We start from the raw sequence: 20,705 nt of genomic DNA, 5'->3' as shown, positions 1-20,705 counted from the left end.
CATATTTTTAAACAAAAGAAAAAACGTTGAAACTGGAGGTACCTTTCATCTATGTGACGTGAACATAGATCACAGGGCCCATTATCAATTAGTTGCAAAGCTTGATCAGCAATTGCTATGAATCGAATACATTTTCTACGAATTCCGTAGAACTGCAAATGACGAAGCAACGTTCGAAAACTCACCTTAATTCAACTCGAGGGAAGAGATAATTGTAGCCTCTGCACACACACTGTATATCAAGAGAGCTCATGATTTAATTGCTCATGTACGAAGATCCATTCAGAAAAATTGTCGGCGATCTTATAACTCGGTCCCAGTCTCAGGATCGAGGAAGGGCCCTTTCGTCTATCCCTTCAAGTGACTACCGAACTCACCGTAGCCGCAGGGCTAGGCGGAAAAAATGAACAGTCACGTGGTTTTGATCATGCAAAATAGCATTTTTAACCGTAGTCGTAGTTTGTAGTCGCCGTATCTTAAACTCCCTAATATCGAAACTACGAAAAAGTGAGGGTAAATCCATGGCCAATTCAATAAAAAACTAAGGACAGCGTAGCAAACATTGCAAGTGTACACGAAAACAATTACTTTCAATCCTACCTCGTGACACCCTGTGTGACATGATAACGCAACGCAAATAGCGTGACATGAGCGCATATTTCTGTGTATTTGGACTGCATTTCTCAAGCGAAACCTTGTGTTTTTGTCTATTGTCGGCAGAGAAAATGAAAAGAGAGCTTTGAAACGTGAACTGGTATTTGACTCTCAAAAAAAACGACAGCTCAAACTGAGGAAAACACTGTTTCCTTCGGGTTACAACGGTTAACCGCGTTTCGGCAAATGGAAAGTAACATTAGTCTGTTATGACCTCTTAATGTCGATGTGTATTCTCGAGGTTACCCGTTGAAACTCCTTATTTGCACCACATCGCTGGAATTTTTCTCGCGAAGAATACGTATTGCGAAGCACTTTCTACATAGCGGAATCTTCTTTTGCCTTTTGCGAGGAATTAGCGCATAAAAAAGGAAAATTTTCCAGCGCACGGCCGTCATCGATCACGTGTTATCCCGCTTTCCTTGTCATCAAGTGAACTTCTGGGCCAAAGTATTTGCTGTTTAGGCGATGATACAAACTGGTGTGTCTATCTTGAAAACAATTTCTTTGGCATTCTGTGATTTACGAGCTGGGAGATGAAATAGTTGTCCATCCAACATCAATAAAAAATGATGCCACTGAATAAATGGCAGGCGGTCATCTAAAATCATTACAAAAGTACATTTCCTAACCTGGTCTAACCTGTTCAACGCCTACCTACGCTAAAGGTTTCGATCAGTTAGGTTTGAAAAGGTCTGCAAAAAAAACCCATCTAAATATAGGGCATAGCAGAAACGGCTGGCCCATCATTTCAATTGAGGTTCATAACCTACATATTGTCCACGTCCTTTCACTAATGGCACAAGTCAATGTAAAAAATAATGCATGTCCACTCCGTTACTCTGAAGTACTTCATTCGCTTAAGTTAACCATTTGCCAGAACAATTTTCATCGTACCTTAGTGTTTCCATCCTTTTTCCACTATTGATAATACTTGTGAAAACATTACATCCGCAGCAACGGCATTCATCACAACACAAATGATTTCCTCTCGACCCGACAGGGTATCAGGAACGCGCGGCGGGACAAGATTAAGTAATGACATACGGTTCGTACATTTTACTCTACGTATACTACAAATCAGGACGAAACTTTACAAATTGTTGTTTATAAACAAACAATTTGGCCCATAGAGTAATGTCATCGCACAAAAATTCAGCAGCGTCAAAAATCTAGCCGGAAAACACAGATACATATTTCAGACATGTAGCATTTTCATTGGCGCTTGGGTATGAGCGGAAGCTTTATGGGATCCTGGCGGAAGCTACGGTAGTTTCCGAGAATCGATGTTTGTATTATCCTAAACCGCCAGTCTGGTTTTCAAAAGCCGACGGACGAATGATGTTATATCAGTTTTGAAAGTCAAGATGAACAAGTTTAGCGCTGAACAACTCATCTTGAAGCTTTTCACCTCTGTCGTCGAACCACGTAATTCAGTATCGATCATCACTGTCCAGAAAGCCTGAAGACTCTGGATACAATATTGCAGCCGAATCAGGAAGTCGTCTCCAGTACCTCTCGGCTGTCCTTCTGACCGGTATGTATATTTAGGGACAACCGCAGAGGAAAGTTTTCCGTGAAAGAAACCATAAAAATTAACATATTAAGACGAAATTCATCAAAGGCTTTCTTCCTAAGATCAAGAGGTAAGAGTTGTATATTACATATAGAATACTTCGTAGAAAGTGCGTGGTTATGGTATTTTAAAATACGACTGAGTCGTTGCAGTTTGAAAAATCTCACTTCCTGCTCTCGCTTATACTCGTTCCGTGGTTTAATATTTGAGTTTGAACGCGAACTTGAAAGTGCGTGGTTATGGTATAGACCTTGTCTCGGTTTTCGACGCCATCTTGACGAGTAGGCAAACGCGTGAGAAATTACAGTGTTTGTATGAGAATCTAATGTCGAATAATTTCCGTAAAACGGCTGTTCTGAAAAAAATATCTTTTGTAAACTAAAGCTACAAAGCAAAGGATTGTCCTAAAAAAATTGGGTCGCGTACCTGTGCTTAAATTTCTCTAGAGGCTTGCTTTAGATTTTCCATATATTTGTCTGTAATTTTCCCGGGAGTTTCTTACAGACAAATGTATAGAAAATTTTTTAAAAAGTGGTTCTAGGTCTTCTAGTGCATGTAACGCCCTCAAATTTTTTTAGGAGAATCCTTAGGAGTGGAGCTTTAGTTTACAATATATATTTTTTTCAGAACAGCCGTTCCACAGAAATTATTCGACATTAGATTCTCATACAAACACTGTAATTTCTCACGCGTTTGCCTACTCGTCAAGATGGCGTCGAAAACCGTGACAAGGTCTATTTAATACGACCGAGTTGTTGATGCATGAGAAATTAATGTCACTCCCTGCGCTCACTGTACTCTTTTAAGCTCGTGTTTATACTCGTTCTATGGTTATTAAAACCTTAGAATACCGGCGGCCACTTGAATATTTGCGTCTCTTTGAATGACAAACATTCCCGTGATGTTATTCGTCGTTCAGCTGTAAGAGCAGCTGTCTGTAAGATTCGAACTATATACTGAAAAGTCGCTGCCACACTATCTTACCGAATTGGCTGAAACTTGGCATGTAGACTTGATTTGGGGTCTTTAATAAGGAATAGGAAAGTTTAGGTTTTAATTCCTCCTATTTCGGAAATTATCGCAATGGCCGGTTTTTGGGTGCCTCGGACCGGCGCCATATTGGTTAATAGAAGATGTTTTTGAGCCTTCGACTACAACCCTGTCTTCTGTGTCTTCAAAGCTAATCTTTCTTTGCCAATGCAAATTGAAAGAACTATCCCTCTTTATTGTATTTTTAGAAACTACTTCGAAATTGATAACGTTTTCGCAACGATATGATCGATTAAACTTTGGTGGGTTTACTTCTTGAATTTTTTACACCCGCAAAATTAACAGAACTTCAAAGGCGTATATCTCTCTTGTCACATCGGATTGAAGCTTGCCACTCGTACTCTGCCTGAATACTCATCGTTTGTAGTTAAAAAAAGGCCCGGTTCAAACGTCGAATTTCACATGTGCCGAACTTAACGCGAGAGTTAAATGCATGTGAAGTGCGACGTTTGAATCAATTAAATTCGACTGTTTATATACATTAAATGCAACGTTTGCCGTATCTGCGACTGAAACAGTCGAAGATTCGACTTTGGTTCGACTTTTGATTCAAACGTCGCATTTCACATGTGCCGAACTTAATGAATGAATTTTAGTAAATTATTATTATATTACTGGGAATATTGACAGCGAAGAGAGTTAAATTCGACAGAATTCAGTGAGTTAAATTCGACGTTTGAATCAAATGCCGTATTTAACTATTTTAGTCGACTAAAATAGCAATTAAATTCGGCACATGTGAAATTCGACGTTTGAACTGGGCCTAAATCGATTTCGTTAATAAAAAAATTGCATGGGCAAATTTAACGGAGCAGAAACAAAAGTAATGAATGGAAGAGTGTTCTAGCGACTTTGTCAATAAGCTTTACACCGAATACTCGCCAGGTGTCTAGTACGGCCCACAAGAAAAATTTCAGAATTCCCATTTTGGGTTTAAAAAGGGAAATAATTCTCAGGGATTTCGAAGGGTTTCTTTGAGAAAACCCAAAATTGGGAAAGTGCTGCCAAAACGAGATATGGCTTTTTAAAATACGATTTTATTCACAGTAATGGGATTTGTTCAGTCCCAAGTTTTACCCAAGAATGGGTTATTTTTGGGCCAGTTTTTTCGCAGTATTGGGATTGAAACTTTCCATTCTATTCCCAATAATGGGATTTCTAGGTCCCAAGTTTTACCCAAGAATGGGTTATTTTTGCGCCCGGGTTTTCCCAATATTGGGATTAAAATTTCCCATCCAAATCCCAAAAAGTCTAGAATAGACTAACAGCTTTTGTACAAATCAACTTTGATAATTTTCATTTTCTTATCAAACAGTTTTAATACACTTAACTATATTTTTGGTTTAAATAAAACATAGTGCCTATTTTGTACAAATAAACTATTTGAATTTATTTATATACATAAGTATACATATCTTAGAATTTCAAAATATCTTCTTCGAATGCATCCATCAATGTCTCAAGTGCATTTACACTGACTGGTTGTTCGATTTACAGTACAATACGGAAAGCTTCAAGACTTCTTGCTATAATGTATAAGATAGAAAATTAACTAATCCAACACAACATGCTTCAAAGGTAAGGTCTTTGCTTGGTTAAAACTGTTAGTACCCTTGAGGAAAGGTTACAACAATAAACTCTCAGAAAAAACTTCTCAGAAAAAATACAGTCCTTTTAGGCATTAATTGTCATAAAATCAACATCATCACTTTTAAATTGATGAAAGGTAACTATATTTCAGACTCCTTGTTCACTTTTATCATAGTCATCTTCAGCTCGGATCAACAGGTTCACCAGGGATTCCACATACTTGTGCCTTGCTGGCTTCTTGGATACCACTTCCAACAGTTGAGATAGTGTGAGGGACATGAGATTTCTAGGTGTGACAGAGAATGTCTTCTTCAGCAGCCTTGAGATCTCCTCTCTACCCAAAACACTTCCACATATAAATCTCACAATCATCTTGCAAAGTTTTGGTGACAACTGAATACTGCTACCCCCCTCTGCAGTATTAGCCTGGAAAGGTGGTGGGTCTCTTTCTTTTTCATTTTCAGATTCATCTGGTGAAAGTGTTGACCCAGAGCTAATAATATCGCCACTGTCCTGTATTTTTTAAATCAGTAATGCAAATCAAGAACCTACAAAATTTAAATATGGTGTATGTTTTACAATGCAACCTGTGTTAAATCCAGCAGATGGAACTGCACATGCACTGGCTGTGCCTCATGCTTTATACTTGATAAAGCACTCCTGCTATTTATTAAACTATACATAAATTTAGATTATATCTCCTTCCTACCAAAAATCAGTATGTACTCACATCTTCGTCACCCTTTGAAAAAACCAAGTTATTCGTTCTGTCTTAACGTTTAACCTTCAATGCAATAAATAATAATAATAATACAATAACGACCTAGTGATAAAAATATGCATGTAACGCATATTTGATCACGAGCTTAGTAAGGCCAGCAGTCGTTTGTATATTTTAAGAGTTTGTAGATTCTATGGCTACCCTAAGGAGCAATTAGATCTGCTCTTCCAAGTCTAATTATCTCAGTCTTCACATATGCTATTGAGGTGTGGGGTTGCTCTTTGCTAGGGCTTTTAAGTCTGGATACTAATTGAAGAAATATAGTACTTGTGATATTTTAACCACCAGAGACAGCAAATTATGGAACAAGATCACATCAAATACCACTGCACTTGATGATCTCTTACCGCCGAGACGTACTAGGCACTTACGCAGGAGGGGCCATGATTACATATTACCTAGAGTTCGTACTTCACGTTTTAAATCCACTTTTGTAAACAGATGTCTTTTTAGCAATGTCTGCCATTAGTAGCTAGTTGTATTTTTTTTTATCTTAATTTGTTTCATATTTTATATTCATTCTAAATAAGGCACGGTTGATGCATTATTGGCTTTTAATAAAGACTATTATTATTATTATTATTATTATTATTATTATTATTATTATTATTATTATGTTCATTTTCATCTCCACAATATGGGGAACATGTTAAGGTATCATCCAGGGTAAAAAATCATCATTTTCCTAAATTTGCAGTTTTTAGACAATTAAATAGAGCTCATCAAGAGCTTTCTTTGAAAAAAAATTCTAGGAAAAAGTGTCTTTTCTGTGAAGACTTATGGAGTGCAAAAGTTTTTTCTATGCTAATTATTTTAATTGATCGTTGACAAGTCCTTTCATACTTGGTAAGCGTGCCGCTGTTGAATCAAGCTAATCACGCAATTTGACAGAAATCGTGGTTTACAAGTATAGTGCTCACTGTTTTCCCATGAGTTTGAAAGTGAATGCCTCCAAAGAAGAAAAAAGAGCTTGTCCGTTCGAGTCGTCCTCGACTCCAAGACAAAAGAAGACGACAAAATCGCTTTGCCGCCAAAGAGTGGGCTTCGAAATTAGCAGAGAGCGACAAGGGCTCCTACTACAATCAAGGAAAATGGCTAAACGATGACAAAGCTCCTGAGAAACCCATTGAAACTACCGCGGAATCGAGTTTGAAGAGTTCGTTAGCGAGCGGAGCGAGCTTTTTAGGCCGCGAAGCAGCCAAGCGAGAGACGAAGTCACGAGAGGTCCCGCCCCATATAAAAATCGGACGAAGTACTGTTTTGAAAGTCTATTGTGGCGGGAAAGAAGCTTCAAGAAAAACTCCAGGAAGCGGTTTGTTGTCCATTTTTCCAGGGAAGAGTCGAACTTTTAAAAAATGTATCGAGTAAAAGTTGGCTTGGCTCAACTTGGCTTGTCCGGTGCGAAAATGAAAACTGCTCGTTGCAAATAACTAATGAAGCTTTCTCGACAACAGAGAGGATTGAACAGAGCAGAGCTTTTGAAATAAATTGTTCATCTGCTGTCGGGTTTCGTTTTCAACTTTTGCTGCTGTGTCACTATTGTTGTCCCTTCTCTGGTATGCATCAACATTGACAGCTTTGGTGTTATAATCTGTTATAATCTCATCACGGGTAGTACGCCGCCAAAAATCTTTTTCCACTGTTTTCTCGAATTGAAAATCAGGGCAAGTTGAGGGTACGTTTTAAACTCGAAGTCGGCAACCCGTGAACCAATTTGGCTGAAATTTGGCCAACTTACTGTCAGTTAGTTTTTCTAAAAAACAGTGTCTGCGAATTTTGATTTCTTTTTTCGTTTTCGAGTTAGAGTATTTTTTTCACAGGTAGTGCTAACGATTTGTTATCCCTAACTTCACCTGCTTGTAACAACAGAAAAAACGCACTTGACAAAAATCTTAGACACGGTTTTTTAGTCAAACGTGCGAATGCGAATGCGAGTGCGTTTTTAATTGGCTTCTTCCGTTAATTTTTGGCTGGACTGGACTTAAATTAACAGTGACACCCACTTTCACAAAAAGCTTCTCATTTCTAAATCGCGTTAATAGTTTGATTTTTAAAAGAATTAAGCAATAATCTGGAACTATTAAGCTTTCAGAAAATGTACGGTTTATGGGGGTATTTGTTAAAAGCAAAAGCTCTAGCGCCGATCAACGCAAGGAGGGTGCTTGAGGGTGGATGATACCTTAAATGTATGTGCTTTGACCAGTTTAGGATGTTATGTACCAGTAACATACATATTTTTAGTGTATTATATATTATAAGCTTATATATTAGCTGAGATGGAAACCTAGTAAGCTATGACCTTCAATCCTACCAGTTTTACAGTAGTCAAAACATGTATCGTGCTGTACAGTTTTTATCATTCTCAATCAAGTCAGTGCTTTTAATTTGGAACGGGTAAGTATAAAAATAAAAGAGATTTTACATTTAACTCAAAGAAAAAGAGAAGTAAGCCTTAAACCTCAGTAGTCATGTTTCATTAGAATTAAGCCTCGTTGGTGTATAGGTATAGGTATAGGGAAATCATTGGTATGCACAAGGGTCGAGTCCATGACGTCACCCGTTGTTATAACCTGGGTTAAAATGAGTTCCTCCATCTAATAACTGTCTTCCTGTTTCGGTATAGGTTAATAATGAACTAATTCGGTATAGGTTTACTCATGAGCATCTCTCTACTACAGTAGGAACAATAGGCTTGCCTAGGCTTGCCCGTTAAGTAACTTGAGCCTGGTTTGAATGTGTATTAAAAGGCAAAAATAGGAATAAGAAAGTGATCACCTAGCAACGCGAGAAACGGTTTACTATATCTTATTTAGCGCTAAAACTCGGATATATGTAAACAAAACACATACACAAAATAGAACTGAAAACTCTCTATTTCAATTTTTTCTGACGTTTTTTTCCTATCTATCTCGAGGAAATGAAAAAATATTGCAGTCTCAGCGTTTCACGCACCGTTAGTCAGTTAATTATGCGAGTTCGCAAGCCCAAAGTTGAATACAAATTACCTCGACAGGAAAGACCTAAGGGAGCACCTTGACGTATTATTATATAAACAAGTTGAAATAACTTAACAAGGATCAATTAAAACACGCGACTAATAATTGCTAGCAATAAAACCACAAGAGAGATACCGTTTTGAAAACTTTATTAAAAACAATGACAAAAAGAGTCAAATACACAGCGATTTGTAAGGAATGGAAATTAATTAATCTTCATCTTCGTTCTCCTCTTTAGAAGGGGAATAGAAATTGGTTTCCAACGTTTTCGCGTTTTTGTGTGTAACTGTTCCACAATCGTGACACCGACGAAAGCCCTCTTTCCTGTAATTTCTCCCCTCGGCAATCTGGTGATCGCATATAGGACAAATCTTGTAGTAGTCGTGCCAAAAGCATTTAGGACATTTCCTGATCAATGTCCAGTACAGAATAGAGTTCTCGCAATGTTCACAGGGACTTTTAGAGTGAAAGGCGGTGGACGTTTCAGGGCTACTACTTTCTGTTTCCTGACTGTCGTTTTCAGTGTCGTTGTCGCTCTCTTGGGTGCCTTCAGCTTCAACGCCATTCTCAGAAGCCACTTCCTCCTCCTCCTGATTTTCAATATCCGATGAACTCTCCTCATTATTACTCTCGTTATCGGAAGTATTTTCTACATTTTGGTAGCCGTTTTCCTTTTCTATTAATTCACTTAACAACTTTTTGTTCTTGATTAAACCTTAATCGATTCCTAACTCTGCAAGTCCATCTAGAAACGTATTCAGCGTACGAGGCTTGGTAACCTCATTGTTATGAGGGAGTAACACATACTCAACTAGCTCAGCGATGTTTGTGACGGGAATAGTGCGTTTATTTCGACGTAATTGTCCACTGGGAGTCCAGAAAAGAATATCTTTGGACGCAGCCATACTATGCAGCAAATCAGAAGCACGCTTTTCCGGCACTGCGCGGGAAAGATGACTCAAAACATCTTTTATTCTTGGTTCTTCTTTTATTCTCGGTTCTTCATCCTCGCTTTCATCAACAGAACTTTCGCTTTCTTCATGTTCACTCTCGTGTTCTTCTTCAACCAAATCTATCTGATCAATCATTAAGTAGAAAAGATAGTATGCAAAGGCACGTGATGTCTAAACACCGCAATGCTGGTCTCATCCCATTTCAAACAGTTCCAATGTTTTCACAGAAATGTCAGCGGTTTCGCGTCGAGCATCCTTTCACCTCCATGATTGCCGGAATGACCGGGTCCGGAAAAACGGCCTGGGTTCGATCTCTATTGCAACAAGCTTCAGAGACCATTTACCCTCCCCCGGAGAGGATCGTTTGGTGTTATTCACATAGCAGCCTGCGTATACACAAATGTTAGTCTCCATGCCACACATTGAATTCGTCAAGGGAATTCCTACGGCTTTGGAGCAGGATTCCTATTTTGATGTGAACAAACGGAATTTGATCGTGTTTGATGATCAGGTGATTGACGCCAGTAAAGACAAGCGAATTGTGAACCTCTTTACTCGTGGTTCTCATCATCGCAATCTGAGCGTGATTTATATCGTGCAGAATCTATTTCATCAGGGGAAAGGTAGCCGCAGCATAAGCCTAAACAGTCATTATTTGGTGTTATTGAAGAATCCACGAGTCAAATTGCAAATCTTGACTCTGGCCAAGCAAATGTATCCCGGACAAACTAATTTCTTTTTAAATCAGTACGAAGAGGCTGTAAAAAGACCTTTTGGTTATCCTCTGATTGATCTGAAAACTACTACGTACCCAAGATAATTGTCGGTTGCGAACAAACGTCCTGCCCAGTGAAGAAGGCTTTAACCAAGCAAGGTTTCAAGAAAATATTCCTCAAGAGCTTCTAAAATATCTGAAGCAGCAAACTCTTTCACCTGTCCCGCTTCTTCCAGCTATGCAAGAAATACAAGGCAACATGGATGACTTGCTTTCTCGAAACGATCTTCGGGACGATGAAAAAGCTAAACAATACTTTCAGTTGCAGAACAGATACCTGGCTTTTAAAGAACAATTAAATACAAGAACACGACCGGAAGAAATAATCAGCACTGTTCCAGACTTAACATCAAGGACACAAGATTCTTCGACAGCAACGACAGCATTCTCCACTCCCCTCAACCCCTTTAATGTAACACCTGCAAGCCGCTATCTCTCAAAAAACCTGACAAAGAAAGCCTCACCCCTCCACCACCCTTAAATCCTGCTTTCCTGACCCCTCCTCCCACGGTAGAAATCCCATCGCAACAAGGCCCGAAGCACAAAAGGCATCGGATTAAATTTGTAAATTATTTGGATGATCATAAAGCTCATGCCAAACAGCTGAGGAAACGTCGGCATAAGAAATTCAAACCTTACAAGTACTCCTTGGGCGAAGAAGATGAAGATTATTTAATTTCCATTCCTTACAAATCGCTGTGTATTTGACTCTTTTTGTCATTGTTTTTAATAAAGTTTTAAAAAACGGTATCTCTCTTGTGGTTTTATTGCTAGCAATTATTAGTCGCGTGTTTTAATTGATCCTTGTTAAGTTATTTCAAATTGTTTATATAATAATACGTCAAGGTGCCCCCTTAGGTCTTTCCTGTCGAGGTAATTTGTATTCAACTTTGGGCTTGCGAACTCGCATAATTAACTGACTAACGGTGCGTGAAACGCTGAGATTGCAATAGTTTTTCATTTCCTCGAGATAGATAGGAGAAAACGTCAGAAAAAATTAAAATAGAGAGTTTTCAGTTCTATTTTGTGTATGTGTTTTGTTTACATATATCCGAGTTTTAGCGCTAAATAAGATATAGTAAGCCGTTTCTCGCGTTGCTAGGTGATCGCTTTCTTATTCCTATTTTTGCCTTTTAATACACATTCAAACCAGGCTCAAGTTACTTAACGGGCAAGCCTATTGTTCCTACTGTAGTAGGGAGATGCTCATTAGTAAACCTTTACCGAATTAGTATGCAGGAAGACAGTTATTAGATGGAGGAACGCATTTTTACCTAGGTTATAACAATGGGTGACGTCATGGACTCGACCCTTATACATATCAATGATTTCCCCTATACCTATACCTATACACCAACGAGGCTTAATTCTTATGAAACATGACTCCTAACCTCAACCCCTCGACTTCATGAAGGCAAACTGGACGGCGATCGAATAAACCAGGAAATTTTATATTAGCTAGGAAATGTTGATTTAATATTGTTCTAGTCTTCGCCAATGCAAAGTACCGCAGATTGTTGTTGTTAAATAAAAACACGCCAAAAAGTTAAAGAAAACTAAAAAAGAAAGAAACTGGGAAGGTTTGTAGCATTCTGGGCCGTTTCCCGCCGAAAATATATGACCAAGGTTCTTACGTTTAAACGGTTTCTTCTCCATAACATCGTTTCATTCGTTTTAAGATTTCCTCTGCACTTAGATTCTCTATATCCCCAAATTGTTCGTTTTGTTCATCTTTATCCGTTTTCTTCAGCTCTTAAGTCTGAATTTTGCGTGGACGAAGCACTGGAGTTAAATTTTCTTTTCCCGCCGCCATCCTTAGGAAAGAAAGAAAGCCGTGTAGCGTTGGGGACGAGAATGCCCCGGTTCTCTTTCCCCGCATGCGCACAAGAACGGCTCGCACGATCAGCAGGAGACGAAGTCAATCTCGACCCAGAGCTCTTCTGAGCATGTAGAGGAGAAAGATCAAGAGCTCTGGGGAACCCTGGAGCAAGATTGTCTCTGACTGGTTTCAGCAATAAAAGTGTTTCTGATTGGTCCATTTAAATTTGCACGAGAGCGGTTGAACGTGCGGCGTGTCTGGCGTGTTAGCGGGTTTTTCCCAAGAAATGTTGAAGTAAACACGACCGGCCGATTCTGGATTTCAGCGATTCCAAAACAACATTTGCACGACTAATTACGGAGAATTACTGGATTTTCCAATTTTCAAATAAAATAGCTTAGCTACATATCGAAATTGAACCAGAAAAAGATTTGAATGTGAAAAAATAAAATAAAAATACACCGACATCTTTGCCAGCTATAATTTAAGAAGCATGACACATTACTGATCATTCTTTGACTTCCACGTTATCATATTCAAACGAAGTGGCCGAGTATGAATGAAAACTTGAGCTTCTTGTCGTACTCAGGTGAATTAAGGCATGGGTCCTTGTTACTTGCGGGGTTTTATGATTTGATCTTGTTTTATCCAGTATCTTCCTTCTATTTAAACTTAGACCGCTGCATTTAAGACCACAACCACTTTGGACCTTAAACACTACTTTTTACATATCACGTGACCAGCCATTCCCATAATTATGCAAAATTTGGACTCTGCAGACTACACCACTTTAATGAATGTGACCACAATCGTTTTCCCTTCCATAATATTTTATTTGCAGTCAAATAAGCTAAATTAATCGGGGATTTGTGAAATGATCCATTCCTTCGTAATTATTAGATATTTTTCTCTCGTCCCAGTCTCCCTCTTAACAAGAAAGGTTATAGTTTACAAAGCGTAGATAATTTAAGAAAACCCCAATTAATTCCATAAACTTTGTGTCGATAGTGGTTGAAAAAAAAAAATTAAATTACAAGTGTCATTTATAAAGTGGTGTAAATTTGGATTGAAATAAAAAGTAAAAAATGGGTGTGGCAAGTTACGTGACAGAGATAATACACTCGTAATAATGAAAAATGAATCCTTATGGGAAATATATGTTAAATTTAAAATATTTATGCGAAAGGTAAAATCCCTACTAAAACAGACCACCCCCCTCCAAATTTGCAGTGCCCCATTCCTTAATTCACCATAGCAAATTGCCCCAAAACAGACTTTCAAGAAAAAAAGTAAAGTAAAGTAAATCTTTCCCTAAAGTGATGCGTGTAGAATGAGATTAGAATAGTTGTCTTCTTTTCCCACGATATCGCATTTCAAAACAGCTTCGCTGAAGTTAATGTTCATGAACAAACATAAATAAAAGGACGCTAAATTCACATTTTGGAAAGTTTTATTGGAATTTCGATACGTTTATCTTAACAAGCCATTCGGTTTCACTCACCGCCTCGTGAAGTAGTCCACTGAAATATTTAATCAACTGTCAAGCATATGCAAACTTCAAGTCTCAAATCTGTGATTTGGAACGTTTAACGGTATTTTTCTCAGCAGCTACCACAAGAGCCTTGGATACCTGAAAATTCTACAGGGCCTTCGCGACGAAGTAGATATAAAAGAAGCAAAAAGTTTCGGTCATTCTCGTCTCAGAGCCCGTCGTTTCTTGGTCACGTGGCCGGGAAACAAGGGGTCGGTTACAAATTAAGCCGAGTGGCTCTGGGGACGAGAATGAGTTTTGGTTCGATCAAAGAGCATGCGCTGTGAGGCCCAAATAGCCAGATTTTGGCTACTCCGGCGCAGAGTTTCCCAGAGCTTACGCGCGCATTCCCCAACCCGTAAGCACTGGGGTCGAGAATGGAGACGAAGTCTGAACGCTAGATCCAATTCGTCCTGATAGAAATTCTCAGAGTGACGGCAAAGTTTCGAAGAGCCGCTACATTAACTTATTCTGATTCCATCAGCAACAACTTGAATAGATTTGTGCTGATTTTATGTAACTCGACACGCGTCGTTGCACCTTCAAGGAAGATTCCTTCAATGGACGACCGCATTTGAACTTAAATAATAGTATCTTCACTTTATATTTCTTGTTTTAGGAAAACAAAAGAAAAACAGTGCGAGAAATACGACTAGGAATACGTGCATCGCGGCCATACTTATTTGACACATAGTCATTCACAGTTGCGTTATTTTTGTTATTTTTTAATTAGTAGGCGGGATGGCGAAAAGGGCTTGCTTGCAGGGGTTCCCCTCCTCCCTCCTCCCTCGCGCGCGGTCTCGCGCACAAATTCCCTTCCCCTTCCCTTTCGAACGCCTGCCACGCAGGCTACTGGCGACAGGGTCGACCCTTCTATTAGAATTTCGTGGACCAAAAATATCTTGTTGCTGTGCCAACAATGTCAGTTGATGACATAATACTTTTTGAATTTGTACGTTTTTTTGCACTATTTGCATTATACAAGTGTGGGCTGATATTCTAAAAACTGTAAAAACAGAAAACCGTTTTTTTTTAATTAAAGCTATTCATGGAATAATCCAGAATGTATTCCTCTTCCAGAAAAACGACAAACGACGTACCCAGCTTGTATACACACTGAGCCGTTGGCATTCGTCATTCGGCCATAATCCGCAAATCAAAGCTTTCCTCTAATCAAGTAACTCCTGAGATAATACAATTGTCACCTAGTGTGTCACACGCCTGCCAACTCTTTCGCATTATGCATGAGTCTAACGCCTGCGGACTAAAAACATTGATTTCGTGCAGCAAGAGAAATTTGTCCACGCCTGACTCACAAATCCAGACAAGTTGATCTTTAACTCACGATTAATAACAAAAATTCAATTCAATTTCCCCATAAATATTCGAAAAAGACGCTTAAAGCTGACTTTATGTTGTAACTATATCACAGCACGTTAAAGATGCTGCCTTTTAATTTTTGCTCTGGAAATACTCAAAGGTACGCGGAAAATCTTCGGACATTTTCGGCAACGTTTGGAAGTCTTCGTAAAATCATTAGAAATCTTCAAAAGCCGCTGGGACGTTTTCGGAAAAATCTGATGCATTTGACTTAGAGAAAGGTGGCAGGCTTATTGTGTCCCAGCATTAAATATTATTCAAAGAAAAGCTAAAACACAATCACTTTGCTTGGAGTCAAACTCAGAACCTTCCAGATCCTAATGGACCAGAGGTAATTGCCACCATGAAACCTCTTTACTGAAGAGTTCAAAGTATTGTATTTAAATAAAATGATGTCACATTCCGTAACTCAAAAAATGATAGACAAAACTACGGTGGCCCGTAAGGGACATTACAATATATTTTTTCCATGGCGCGATAATTTCAACTTATCGCGCGATAAGTTTAAATTATCGCGCGATAACTTTGAATTATGGCGCGATAATTAGTCATTTTATCGCGCGATAAATGAGAAAATTTAAAAATTATCGCGCGATAATTAGTCAGTTTGAGAAAATGCAAGGGGTGACAGGCCGCACATCTATACCGGCGTGAAACCTTGTGTAAACCTTTTATATTTTAGCTCTAACGAGCATGTCCTTTAGGGATTTTCCTTTCTTCTTGGTACTTTAAAAATTTGGCGAAGTAACGGTTGGTTTTGTGTAAGATTCCATTTTTTCAGTAAAACTTCTTTTAAAGTAGACACTGAGGGCTGGTACTGTGTCACGAAAGGCAATATATTTTTTTCCTCTTTGTTGTTGTGTTTCAGGAGTGCATCAATATGATTTTCATGGTGAAGATCCGTAATTAGGCGCAAGACCTTGCTGTGCGTTTCTTTCACCATGGGTTGAGAGAGAGGTCTGTAGTTATGTTTGTCGCCGATTTGTATTTGACCCTCTCTTATTTTGTCAGTTTTGTTCATGACTACTGCGATAAACTGACTAATTATCGCGCGATAATTTTTAAATTTTCTCATTTATCGCGCGATAACTGCTCATTTTATCGCGCGATAATTTTAACTTATCGCGCGATAACTTAAGAAAAAAAAAAGATTGCAATGTCCCTTACGGGCCACCGTACAAAACGCTTTTCACAATTGAAAATGTTTTTTTTTGCAATTTCTTTCTTAATAATGATGTGATATGGCATTGTTCACCTTATTCCATGACAAACCACCAAACAAGGGCTATTTTGCACATTTGTGACCGGTCAACAGGATGAAATGCTATTTTAATAAGCTACCTTTGCCCGAGTAAGTACAGTAATAGTATTTGCCATTAATAAAAGATGTTTAAATGCACTAACACCACATGTTCTAGATTTCTTTTATTTTTGTACTCTAAAATTCACCTATATTGATCACATGATTTTGATTTTTGTATTGCTTTCTATGCTTATTATTTATAGATGATAAGAAGAACTGTCAAGACTTTTTTAACAAATTAAAACATGGAGTATTATTCCAGTTCAAAATTGAGAGGTTACTTGAAAAAAGAAGATGGATTAAAAGTTTTGGATCTGAAGGGAAAAAGACTCTCCAGGGTACCTGTTGCGGTCACCGAACTGAGTGAAATAGAGAAACTTGTGCTGGAGGAAAATAACCTGAACAACTTGAACAACGTAAACAACCTGAACAATCTTATTGTGCTCAAACTGAATGGTAACAAATTAACATATCTACCAGCTGAGATCGGTGACCTCAGGGAGCTGAGGCAGTTGTGGGTGAGTAACAACCAGTTGGTTGGTTTACCTACCAGTATACAGAGGCTGACCAAGCTTGAAGAGCTGGACTTGAGTGCAAATAATCTAACTGAATTACCTGCTGAGATTGGTAAACTAAGGGAGCTGAGGGAGCTGTATGTGAATTTCAACCAGCTAACTCAATTACCTTCCGAGATTGGTAACCTGAGGAAGTTGAGGGAGCTGTGGGTGAGGAACAACCAGTTGGTTGGATTACCTACCAGTATACAGAGGCTGACCAAGCTTGAAAAGCTGCACTTGGGTGACAATAATCTAACTCAATTACCTTCTGAGATTGGTAACCTGAGGGAGTTGAGGGAGCTGTGGGTGAGGAACAACCAGCTGGTTGGATTACCTACCAGTATACAGACGCTGACCAAGCTTGAAGAGCTGCACTTGTATAACAATAATCTAACTGAGCTTCCTGCTGAGATTGGTAACCTGAGGGAGCTGAGGGTGATGAAGGTGAGGAACAACCAGTTGGTTGGATTACCTATCAGTATACAGAGGCTGAGCAAGCTTGAAAGGCTGAACTTGGATGAAAATGATCTAAGTGAATTACCTTCTGAGATTTGTAACCTGAGGGATCTGAGGGGGCTGTGGGTGAGGAAAAACCAGTTGGTTGGTTTACCTACCAGTATACAGAGGCTGTCAAAGCTGGAAACGCTGGGCTTGGATGGAAATAAACTAACTGAACTACCTGCTGCGATTAGTAACTTCAGGGAGCTGAAGGAGCTGTGGGTGAGGAACATTCAGTTGGTTGGTTTACCTACCAGTATACAGAAGCTGTCCAAGCTTGAAGAGCTGGACTTGAATGGAAATAAACTGACAAACCTCCCTGCTGAGATTGGTGACCTGAGGGAGCTGAGAAAGATGTGGGTGAATGACAACCAATTGGTTGGTTTACCTTCCACTATACAGAGGCTGACCAAGCTGAAAGAGTTGTCCTTGGTTGCAAATAAACTAAAAGAACTGCCTGCTGAGGTTTGTGACCTGAGGGAGCTGACGCATCTGTATGTGGGAGGCAATCCTTTAAATGTTGATGCAATAAGATGTGCCCTGAAGTTGAAGAAGAAAGGAGTGTATGTAGCAATTGATATTGCAGGTGAGCTGAATTATACAGTAGCATTCAGATTTTTCGAATCTCTCAAAGAAAAGAAAGTTGGTTCCACATATTAACATGTTCAAAAAAGCCAGGGTAAAACTCAACTATTTGCCAAATAAACTTGAGTAAACATTGAAGATTTTTAGCGTTTTGGCTGAGTTTGTGCTTTGGGAGTTGTCTATTGTTTCTAGTCTGTCATTATACAGCATTCTTGTTCAGCACGCGTGCAAAGACCGCGCTTGGCTGGCTTCCCGAATGCTCACCGAGATATAATAATTTTGGTACAGTGAGACAGGCAAACGCGTGATACATAGAGGTTTAAGTCACAATTTTTAATCAATTCTCGTGCTTCTTGTGCCTTTGCAAAAAAATCAAGAAGTGCTACATACTAAATCTACTTACTATTAAAAAAATATCATTTTTTCATAGGTTTAATGCAAGCCAATAATTAAACCAAGTCGTGACGGGAATATCTCGGTGAGCATTCGGAAGTCAGCCAAGCGCGGTCTTTGCACGCGTGCTGAACAAGAATGCTGTATAATGACAGACTAGAAACAATAGACAACTCCCCAAGCACAAACTCAGCCAAAACGCTAAAAATCTTCAATGTTTACTCAAGTTTGGGCTTATAGAAGATAATGTCACAGTTTTTCAATGACCATGAAATTCAGAGTCCGGGTAGTTAGTTAATCAATTGTGGCCCTGAAAAAATTTGAAGGAAAAAAAACTACGAATTTTTAAGAAAATGCTTTTTTCGTGAGAAGGACTCTTAAACGCTGACAAACGTCAACAAATAGCGAAAACTATAATTTCTATATGTTTGCTTTGCTTGAAATCGCGCGCATTTACAAGGCCCTAAAGCGTTTTGCTGACTTGCAAGGACCCATCTGTTATAATGATGCCCAAAATAAAGAGATGAATCTCATAGTTTATTAGATATAATCCGTGTAAAGTTTGCTTATCATTTTCGCATAAATTATGACCTAAATTTGGAAACCGCTGAATTTCTCGAATTGGGTCTTTGCGATTTTGGTGAAACTCCGTTCAGCGTAAGGCACTAATGCGCACTATGTGTAGCCAATAGATTTTCACGAAAAAATGCCGGCAACAGCAGATTTTCGACTCAGACCTCAAAGGGGCGTGGCATTATAACCACGTGACATTTACTCCGATCGCCAAAAATTTTATGTTATATTGTAGATTGATCTATATGTTATCCATTCTATGTGTTAGACTTACGATAAAAGTAAAGGTGGGGATACCAGAGAGCTTCAAGGTAGGATGGTACCCCCCCCCCAAAAAAAACTGGGTCGAGTCACCTTAAATGACAGGATTTTGGGTAATTTCTAAGGTTAATGAACGCCCGACATTGTACCCCATCTTAAACAACATATTACATCAACAAGATCAACCTCAGTTTCACCTTTACCCTAATAAAAGGGAGTACCAATCAAATATAATTTTTACAACAACTGAATTATGTCTCGCATGCTGATTGGCTAATTTTTATTATCAATAAGAGGACAGACACGTACAATTTTAATTTATGCAAGACGCGGTCATTTGCCGAAGGAATGCCGAACTTCTTTGTTTTTGCTTAGTTTAGTTTCGTAGAAGATTCACTTTCTGTCCTCTGAGAAAAATAGCCAGATAGCTCTGATCATAGTTAATTAAAGTGGAATGGTTGGGAAACCCTTTGTTATAGGTTTTTGTTAGCTTTTTTGGGCCTCACCGAGCACAACGTTCAAGAGCATTCCTATCATTTTGAAGTTATTGACCAATAGAAACATTGCATTAATTTATTCAGTCATAATTTGTGAACAGAAAAAAAAAGGACTGTGCACGGTCAGGGAGCTTCCAACATAGCCTACAGCACCATTGTTTTCAACTTTGATGTTTGCCGGGTTTCCTAAAGCTGGTTTTCATATGTCTGGAAAATCCCAGACGAAAGGCGAATTGACTGTTTCCCGACTGTCCCAGATTTTTGCCGACTAATAAAAACTCGAAACCGTAGATATCCCCGATCATATAGACGGGGACAAATCTGGAGAATCAGGAGCGTTTCTATTTTCCCGGCGCCTCCCAGATTTCTGCGATAGTCGGCGATCATTCCCGACAAATGACAACTCACATTTGTACCGTCGGGGACGTCGGCGATGGATCTCGCTCATTACCAATCCCCTAAATTGCTGGGCTCCAGTCCCTCTAACACAAATAAACGTGACGTCTCTCGAGAATCTGGGCAGACTTCTGGCGATTATCCGATATATCGGCAAAATCTGGGATGGTCGGCAAAAAGTAAAATCGTGTGGGATTTTCCCGACAAAATATGAAAACCAGGCTTAACTAGTCTCTTCTACTAACTATGCTCTGATGCAAGACTTGGCGCCCTGTTTGGATTCTCTAGCAGAGGAAACTAAACAAGACACTTAGTTTCCAAAAGCGGAGACGACGTGCTTTAAATTGTACAGTTTCAAAACTGCGATTTAGATATTAAGTGTTTAATATTCCTACATAGCTTTAAAGTTAAAAAAGTAAGAAAACAATTCTGAAAGTATAGTTTATTAAAAACAAAGAGATTTTTAACGGTAGTTTTCTTTGGCAAGTACTGAGTGTGTTTCTAATCCTTTTTTCCGAAAGCTAAACAAAATTTTTG

At 38.9% G+C, this 20,705-nt stretch overlaps 1 protein-coding gene across 1 annotated transcript in view; it reads left to right on the top strand.

Annotated features, from left to right (window-relative positions):
* Window positions 1–1,918: 1,918 nt before the first annotated feature.
* The window catches only part of LOC140931296 (uncharacterized), a 61,202-nt gene continuing 42,415 nt past the window's right edge, over window positions 1,919–20,705 (top strand). Inside the window, exons 1-2 of the mRNA XM_073381079.1 lie at window positions 1,919–2,300; window positions 16,612–18,049. Of these exons, the coding sequence (XP_073237180.1) occupies window positions 16,654–18,049 (1,396 nt within the window). The 5' untranslated portion in view covers window positions 1,919–2,300; window positions 16,612–16,653. The remainder of the gene's footprint in view (window positions 2,301–16,611; window positions 18,050–20,705) is intronic.

Source organism: Porites lutea, chromosome 3 (assembly GCF_958299795.1).
Source record: "Porites lutea chromosome 3, jaPorLute2.1, whole genome shotgun sequence".
Taxonomy (NCBI): domain Eukaryota; kingdom Metazoa; phylum Cnidaria; class Anthozoa; order Scleractinia; family Poritidae; genus Porites; species Porites lutea.
Note: the sequence above shows the minus strand (reverse complement) of the source record. Positions and strands in the feature narration are given on the sequence as shown.